Source organism: Nicotiana tomentosiformis, chromosome 4 (assembly GCF_000390325.3).
Source record: "Nicotiana tomentosiformis chromosome 4, ASM39032v3, whole genome shotgun sequence".
Taxonomy (NCBI): Eukaryota; Viridiplantae; Streptophyta; class Magnoliopsida; order Solanales; family Solanaceae; genus Nicotiana; species Nicotiana tomentosiformis.
This window is the reverse complement of record NC_090815.1, coordinates 93,902,149-93,911,951: the sequence shown is the minus strand read 5'-3', so window position 1 is coordinate 93,911,951 and position 9,803 is coordinate 93,902,149. Positions and strand designations below refer to the sequence as shown.

The 9,803-nt window shown below is 30.7% G+C and overlaps 1 protein-coding gene and 1 non-coding gene across 2 annotated transcripts; one reads left to right on the top strand and one right to left on the bottom strand.

The window, feature by feature from the left end:
• Positions 1-4,022: 4,022 nt before the first annotated feature.
• On the bottom strand, positions 4,023-4,114 carry TRNAY-GUA (transfer RNA tyrosine (anticodon GUA)). The gene is given in 2 exon segments: positions 4,023-4,058; positions 4,078-4,114. It is a non-coding gene; the product is annotated as a tRNA-Tyr (tRNA).
• A 3,158-nt stretch (positions 4,115-7,272) lies between these two features.
• On the top strand, positions 7,273-7,957 carry LOC104103416 (egg cell-secreted protein 1.4-like). Its single transcript, XM_009611321.4, has one exon. It carries the CDS (start codon positions 7,434-7,436, stop codon positions 7,827-7,829), a length of 396 nt encoding a protein of 131 aa, XP_009609616.1. The 5' UTR covers positions 7,273-7,433; the 3' UTR covers positions 7,830-7,957.
• Positions 7,958-9,803: the final 1,846 nt, after the last annotated feature.

The window sequence follows — 9,803 nt, the reverse complement described above, 5'->3', positions numbered from 1 at the left end:
TTTTAGCTTGCTATAGTATAACATAAGATATTTAAAACGGTAAGTAATGATGCTATTATTCATAGTTTTTAAAGTATGAAAACTCGTTGAGAATATAAACTCGTCAACTTAGTTCATCGTAAAAACAATTATATTGTCAAATCATGCATTTATCTAAACATAATGGTGTACTCACGTTATTAAAATCTTAGATATGCCTCTGAATACAACAAGTTGCAAAAAAAATCTTCTTTTATTCGAATCAATTTTATAATTCCATACTTAATAAAGTCTAAAGTTTGTGTATTACGGGGCACATCTACTACGATGGAAATTGTAGCTGAAAATTAAACGTGTTTGTTTCAAAGTTTGACTAAATCGTTTTTTGCAATTTTTTAATTCTAAATTTTTGAAAAATCGTTTTTTAACCAAATAACAACAAATCTAATAAATCCCTATAAGGAGAAGAACGGTAGTGTGTATGCAGACTTTATTTCTATTTTGAGGATAAAAAGTCTAATTCCGAAAGGCTCCACCCAAGGACATATGAAAAGAAAACAATACCAAAGAAGCAAGCGAACACAAGAAAAAGTTCTTTCAATTGTTTCAGAAACTGAAAAATTACTGAAATGGTTACTGAAAATATGTAAAAAGAAGCAACTCGAGTTTTACTTTTGTGTACGGGTAAAACCGAGTTCGATGTTCGATCGAGCTTGGGAAATGGAGGACCAAGATCGGTACATCTGTAATAGGGTAAAAATCGAAATCCGAAGTTCGATCTGACATCCAACATGGTCAGCCGAGGGCGAAATATAATATTCAATATCGGACCCAAAGCATCATCAAAACTAACCATCGAGATTATCATATTTGCCCTCGAGTCTACCGAAGGCGTAACCGATCCTGTTTCTAACGGTCTAGAAGAAAGCTCTAGCAGCTCATCCGACAAGGGTCCAGAATTCTAGCCATTAACCGATCATTATGGCGGAAATCACAGAATTAGTCAAAAAGGGAACCAACGGTCTTCAAAATCAAGCACTTATGTTTTTCATAGTACAATTAAATAATATCCTAAGGGGTAGGTCTTACTCAATATATAAAGAGGACTTGACAATCCACGAAGGATATTATAACATACGCTCATAAGCAATACATTTTCCAAGCTCCTACTCTTTGATATTTTTTTCTGTCAATAAAAGTATATTCAACTCAAGGGTGGCTGGCATTCATAAATTGAAATCATACAATTCGTGTGGTTTGCTGTTTATTTTATCACTATTTATTTTAATTGCAATATAATTTATCGTTTCGTATGAAGTTAATCTACATGTCCATATAACCACTAACAAATTTAATTATTATCCGCTTTTGAGGATAAACAACATTAAAAATTCTCTTAAAAGGAATTATAAAAAGGACAGTTTTAGAATCAGGAGTGCGGCCTTTTCAACTTAAGCTATTCCGAGCTCATTAAATTTACTCAGTATTCAATACCCACAAAGACGTATTAGAAATATATTCTCCAAAAATTTCAATAATTTAAACTACAAATCAAGTAACCCCTTCCAAAGATGATATACACGACAATTTGATATATTATTCCTATAATCCACAATAGTAGAAACATGAACCAAAAGTTTCGATTGCAAAATACATTTAATCTGTGATTTCGTCAATTAATGTAAAGTCTTGTACAGTTTTTAAGTTTAAAATGGATTATATAGATCATAATTCGTACTCTTCTGAAGAACAAGTGCATTGGTACGTACAAATGCATTCAAGAGAAGCTGCAAGTTAGTTTGGGCAGGAGTTACTACTGTCCTTCATCAACCAGAACAATAAATAGCAAATGCATAAATAAACAAGCAAAGAATATTAAAAATTATTAAAAACTGATACAAAGTTGCATTTTAGTTTCAATACTTACAAAGAAAAACTATTTCTAAATGCATGCACGTCGAAGAATTAGACGATCTGAAATAATTAATGATGAATATTTGTGAGGGCCAGGTTCATCATTTATTTTTGAAATTTAATTAGCATGACAATTATTTTTTGGCCACTCACTTAACTGCTCTTGGCTTTCATGAAAATTGAAAGGCACAAATAACAAATCAATAATATTGGGATTTCATTACTTCCAAATAAAAGTAGATGACATAGTCAATTTCTATACATAATACATCAAATTCTTTGGGGTATCAAGTTAAGAAGTTTGTTACACCATCAATTGCTGCATTTATTTTAGGCCTCCCACCTCCTCACGAGGACGCATTAACAATAAATAAGTAAAAGCCATTTAACCTTGTTTTCTTGTTAATTGCTTTATTATAATTAAAAAAGTCCGTAAAAAATAAAAGAGCAGAATGCTGTAGAGGGGCCAACTCTAATAAAACTAGAATTTCAGCTACATAGAGTTTCATTTCTAAAAGAAAACAACATAATCATGTTTTTCTACTAATAGGGATAATGAGTAGCGACAAATAAAAATTCAGTCGTACCCTATAAATACACCAAATTTAGGAGTAATATTAGTCACAAAGTGAAGGGAGTTAAGTTTGTTTTTATTTTCTTTAATTATGAACCTTCCCATGAATTTTAAAATGTTTTATTCTAATACTTGAAAATTGTTATATTTCCCATTTTAGGAACTGTATATGTTGGCACTATATACACTTATTAGTTTAATGAAAAGTGAATAAGTTCTTTTACTTGTTAACCTAAGAAGTATGACATATACATAATGCATTTCTTTGGATTCACTGCCTGAATCAAATTTATGCACACACTAACCTACATAAGTTGTGATGAGAAGATTGAGATTCCTATAATATTAACCGTATTTATGGGGTTAGAACCATAAGAAATAAATAACTTCTTGATAGGGAACTTTTATCTCTTTAATAGATTAATTCGGCAGGAATTCGAATCAATCTGCTAACGAATTTCAGATATTGGATAATCATAATCAAAATAAAGAAAAGTTATGCAGACAAACTTTTCTATCAATTTGACAAGCAATAAATGATACTACAAGGCATTGGTTTCCAAGTCATTTTCCTATCTTTTATTTCTTTTCGGCTACAAAGACTTAATTTCCTTTCTTGGCCTATAGTTTTTGTACCATAATTTTGAGTGTGTAGAGAAATTTAGAAGAACCAGTCTCATTCAAAGTAATAACAACTTGTCTTATTTGATGAATGTTTCTAAGATTAGAAATTAAAATATGCAAAACAAGATTGTGAATCGTACATTGCGAAAATGAAAATATATTTGGGGGGACCTATTTTGTGGGAATCAGTAGATTTCTAATTTGGAATCTGCCGACACTCAGCTGAGTCATGTGTTAGACAATGTGCAATTTCTATATTTAAATCCTTTTTCTACTACGTACTCTGTATTATTTTACTCCATCTATTATTTTCTGCGTTTGGACTTTGGCTTGTGATTTTGCCACCGACAGTTGGCGTAGGGTCATCTTCAAGATGGTACTTGTAAACCATTATTAGCTCATTTATACTTTTTCCAAGCTTTATGACTTTCCAATTGTTGATATCCAACCATTATAAGTTGGCGTTGATTGTATTGGTATAATTACTTCTTTAAATAAACTTTGAAAATAATACGATATTTATTGGCAATATGTGGATTAAATTATACAAAAATAAAAAATACCATTAGATTTAAGTAATTCTTTTATTATTGATCATAGTATAATAATGCTTTCATTATTATTTATCGGATAAACAATCTTACCAATCTAATTTCATTCTTCGTAAAAGCTCGTTTATATCTTCTTCTTCTTCTTTTTTTCTGTGTGGAAGACCAAAAAAGAAAAAAGAAAAAAAGGGGTACAAAATGTTCATCATTAACCCTACAATCCACTTATTATATAATAATTCTTTTACTATTATACCGGATAAACAACCGTGGCATTCTAATTTCATTCTTGATAAAAGTTTGTGAATTCTAATTTTTTTAATTTTTTGTGGAAAACCCAAAAAAGGGTGGTAAAAATAAACAAAATTGAAAAAAAGAAGATATCCGACCTACCGGATTCGAACCAGTGACCTAAGGATTGGCTGAGGGTTTTGCCCACTACAGTCCTCCGCTCTACCAACTGAGCTAAGGTCGGATGATACCCTCGATTGCCTTACCACTTATATTTATACCAATAGATATAAGGTCAGAAGTAGTTCACAAGTTCCGATACAAATAACAAATGTATAAAAGACTGGTAATGTAGTGGATTGAGATCAGCCTAAAGAACAAAAAGGCTAGCTGAGGCTCCTTTTAAATTATTTTGTAGAAATCAAGGTAGTAACTAACTATACTACTTAATGATGATGAGTTACATTAAGAAATGCTATGGTTTTGTAAACCTTTTTAAACTTTGTAGAAATCAAGGTAACTTAAATTTCTTGGTAAATGTTATGTTCCAATGATTATTCTTTGTTGCTTCAACTTGAGAAAGATCGCTCTTTAAACAAAAAAGAAAAGAAAAAAATCAGACAATATCAAGGGCAGGAACACATTTTAAAATGGTTAATTTCCAACGAACCATATACAGCAGTCTTCTCTTTAACAAATACATCAATTTATAAAAAATTGTATAAATAATTGATATCTTATAGTAGACGGCTGACCATCAGTCATAGGTAATATTCCAGTGCCAATGATCTCGAATTTGGTCTCTATTCTTCTAGCAGAAACAAAGCAGAATAATGAAAGAATTTCACTGGAAAAGCTGATCAATGTGAATTGAGAAATATGAGTGTACGTACAACATATGTTGCATGACGGAATCATTTTTAATGGAAATATTATTTTCAAGAATATCTTTTATGATTTTTTTCCCTAGGTTTGGTTGGTTAATTACAATTTTTTTCATAAAAAAAAGATATATCTAAAAAATTATTAATAATATTAACGAAATCAGAAAACATTTAATAAGATTTTAAGTAATAAAGATTAATAATAACGTCTAAAATTAATTAGAGCAAGTAGTATGAAATGTAAAGTAAAAAATAATTATAAGGTAAGTTGAGAGCCATTTTTCCTCTTTTGATGAAAATGTTTTCCTTATTTTATGACTAAAAACTAAAAAATAATTTTCACATAAAAATGATTTCCATCATAACACATATCCTATTCTCTATTGAGTATTTTTTTCTTCTTCTGGAGGATGTGTTTGTGGGGTTGATAAGTAGGGTTTTCACTGTTTTCCAAGAGAATGCTTTGAATTGATCCATAAACCATATTTTTGTGTAATCTAGCATGTAATATCTCAATTAGAAAGTAGCAGATTAAGTTGGGTTTATCCGTGCATGTGGTCTCGGGGTTATATTTCAACATTGTGTCCATATACAAGACCCGAAGCACCATAAAGAGCAACGAAAGTTTATAGAGAAATGTATATTTTTAGTCGTTCCCAAAAATAATATCTGATAAAATATTTTTTTTTTATTAATGTGTGTATTATATACATAATATACATATTTTATATACTTTTAACTAGTAAATACAATTAGTTTCTACCGATCGGCTAATTTTGTATTTTGCCCAAGTATATTGGACACTACAATTGACACAAAGTAGAACACCTTTAGGGGTCGTCTGGTTGGAAAACAAGTTATCCCAAAATTAATTATCTCGAGATTAGTTATTTCGGGATTCCCAAGAATAGTTATACCGTGGGATGAGACATTTTAATGGGTCATTTGGACAAATAGGACATGGGATTACAAACAAGGTAGGGCCTTTGAGCCCACTATTGTACCCATTAAGGTTTAGGCCCACTATTAACTGAGATGGGCTTATAGGACCAGATTGTAGGTGTGGGCCGATCTATTCGGAATGTTTTAGGAATTTTTGTATTGTCGGTTGGTTTTTAGGCTCAGCAGCTAATTGTAGGGTCCTCCTATTTGCTACTCTTCATATTTTCAACAGAAGTACAAATAAATTTTTTCTTAACTATATTCAGAAAATAAATTGGATTGAAACCTCAAATTCTTGATCATAGTTGGCCCAATTATTCTGAACTAAGAAAGGGCAAAATACAAAATTGGCCGTGTCGAAACTAATTGCATTCGCTAGCCCAAAAGTATATGCAATATATATATATATATCAGATATTATTATAGGGAGCGGCTAAAAATATACCTTTCTTGTTAAGAAACAACTGTTATAGATTCTGTTAGTTTTATCTGGCTTTGGTCTTAATGCTTTATTGGGCCTAGTAGAGCAACTCTTTTGGTCTAAATTCAACAGATTGCTATCCAATCAACATGGGCCAAGCCTCTTGATTCAAGTCAATCCAAACACTCAGGCTGTATAAAGTTATGAATCTTGTGTTCAACACCAGATAACGAGAATAACACAGCAAAATGGAAATGGAATAACAATAACATATAAAGACTATTTCAAGTGAATATACTCTAATGAATAATATAAGAATTATATTGTGTGCAGTCATTTCTAGGTGAATCTCTCCTATATTAAAAAAAGAAGGGAATCTTTCGGCATCCCATTTTTCTGTTATTTCAAAAATTATCGTCAGTTGAAACTTTGAATTGGTTTCCTTTCCGTTTAATTGGAACTTTGAATCTCATCCTTCCCCTTTTTGTTTTTTCTTTTATTTATTTTTTGAAGGCTCTTGATTTTGTGGGCCATGAATAGAAGCAAATATAAATAAAGCAAATGGTTTTAATTTTCTCGTTTTAATCTTTAAAGAATTAGGTCGTTAAACTAAGATGATATTATGAAAAAGGTCTACAAATTTGCTGTGAATACTAAATCTAGAATTTGGATTGCTTCTTCTATGAATTTTCTTTTAGATATTTGACGTCTAAATTTTAAATATCTTTTGCTCAACTCAAAAAAGAAAAAAGAAAAAGGAAAAAGTGTGAAAATACTAGCTAGTTCTATTTTGAAGCTCCTTCTGAGATATAACATTTTAGCGGTATCATATTATCAAAGACCTTTCGATTATAGTCAGAGATATTGGCTAGAGAACATCTAGTTTAGGTTGGAATTAGTCTAAAATAAGTATATATCAGTTAGGTATCGATTCGGTAGCTTATTTGTATAGTAGACGGAAAATCCATACATATAATTCCTTTTGGTGATCATAACTTGCTGTATGATTGGATTCCTTTTAGTAATTATCCAAAACGTTACGTTGATTAATATTTCAATCAAACAAATGAATCTTTGATTAGGTTCCTAACTTTTCACATTACTAACTGATGAAATCATGAATTAAACTTATTATTGTGTATATCAAATTCTTAATTAAATTCTGCCTCTTCAACTTACATCAGTTACAGTCTCTATAGCTTACTTTACAACCTATAAATCACCATGTCTAAACCTTCATTTCCTTCACCATATCCCTACCACGCACTCTACACATATTCCGCACTTCATTTCAAGAAAAAAAATAAAATAAATCAATGGCAGCTCCTTTCAAACTTCCATTAGTACTTTTAATCTCGTGGCTTCTGACAACAACAACAACAACGGCAATAAACTTGTCCAAAATGAAACTAGGACAAGACATTGTTGCTAGGTTTCAACTCGAAGGCGGCGAAAATGGAGGAGAAGGTAGCATGCCAGTGTGTTGGAATGCATTATTTGAAATAAAATCATGCACAAATGAGATCATACTTTTCTTCTTCAATGGTGAATCTTATTTAGGGAAAGATTGTTGTAAGGCTATTAGAACTATTACTTATAACTGTTGGCCTTCTATGCTTACTTCCATTGGTTTTACTGCTGAGGAAGTTGGTATTCTTCGTGGTTATTGTGGAACTCCATCTCCTCAGCCTGCTGTGGCGATTAGAGTTTAATTAAGAGGATTTTATGACAAGGGTTTTATGCATGGGAAATAGTCTTGGATTTAATAATTTTGGAATGTGCTAAATTTGGTTATGATATGAACAACTTTTATTGGATTCCTGTGTACTTTAATTTTTTATTCTCTCGCTTTCTCTTTTGCGAAATATTCTTCATTAAAGTTTTTTTTTTGTTGTTGCATGAATCATGATAATAGAAGAGAAATTTTACTTTATAAGTCACACAACCAACAATATTTGTGTGAGGCTCCTTTAAAATTTGACAATTGGAGTACTTGTCCCACTTTATTAATTTTGTAAATTCTTATCAAATTCAGACATTCTTCTTCTCTCCTCCCATCCCCCCTCTTCTTAAAACCAAGACCCAATTTTTTTGTGAAATAAATGTTTCATAACAGTTTTCTGATTAACAACTGAATATGGATCATATATTCATACTTTATTATCAATTCACGCTCTCTCTTCTTCATGAAACAAAGATCCAATTTGCAAGTTGCATTTGCTACCACTCCAAACTAAAAAGTGCCTCAAAAATAGCAGACACATGAATTTCAACCCAAACTGGACGACAAAGGATGTGATATGATGCAAAGATTCAAAAAAATAAATAATAGAATTAAATATTCCATCCGTTTCAATTTATGTGAACCTATTTGACTATGTATGAGGTTTTAGAAAAAATAGAAGACTTTTGAATTTGTGGCGTAAAATGAGACACATATAAATTGTATGACTTTAAATCATTGCATAAATGTAAATTGTTTACAAATATGGAAAGGGGTTCATTCTTTTTGTCATAGACAAAAAAGAAAATAGATTCACATAAATTAACATGAAGAGATAATAAAAGAATAATTCAAGAAGTGAAGAAGACCCCAACAATTTTTTTTTAAAAAAGAGAGTAATTTCCCCAACATTTCCTTTTTGTGGCCTTGAGAATGCTAATTTAAGTTGTGAATTGTTAATGGTGTTTTGAGATTTAGGCTAACGAAGATTTTCTTTACAAATATTTTGGCTTTGCTTTGAATTTCGGGGGATGGGGTTGAGAAGAAGATAACCAAGGAAGAGAATCTGAATTTGGTAAGAATTTACAAAATTTTAACTTGCAAATTAAAATGAATCTTTGTTTTATGAATAGGAGATGGTGTAAATTGATAATAAAGTATGAATATATGATACATATTTAGTTGTTAATCAGAAGACTGTTATGAATAAATCACACAATTTTTGGGTTTTTTTTTGGGGGTGGGGTGGGGGTGGGGGTGAGAGAAGTAAAATTTCCCGATAATAGAAAGTTTCTCATCATTTTTGGTGGGGCTATAAAGAGCAAAAAGCAGAGAAAGGAATATGTTCTTGCTTTGTTAATATAAATGCACGTAATATCTCACTTGAGTACGTACGAGGTTCCATATCTCAATTTAAGCAATGGTAATACAACAAATATTGAAAATACCTAAGACTTGAAATTGCTTCACTTCCTTGATGTTTGGAAATTAAATGAACGTTCTTTAGAAAAGATTTTTAGCTAAGATTGCTGAAATTTTGAAGATTTGACTGTTCCCAGAAATGCCTAGACAAACTCATTATTAAATGAATTGTGTTGTTTTTCATATGGTTCCATTTTTCTTTTTTTGATTCACTTAATCAAATTGCCCTTAACATGAATCACACACCAAATTGTAACCTAATAAACCAACCATTTTTTTTTTCACTTTCTCGATATTTCAGAATTCTTGTCTCTTTTGAAGGAAAAAAAAAACATGTCAGATTATTCTTTTATGTATTACTTTTCCAACTAAAACTTTGACCAGTTTATAGAATTTTGTATATCTTCTCTTTCAACAGATCCTTACTTTTATTTTCTTCGATTGCCCGATGTTATACTAAATCAAATTTGACTAGTTAAACTAAAAAAAGATATGGAGAGTAAAATTATGACAAATTGACATTGAGTAGTAAGTGACCATT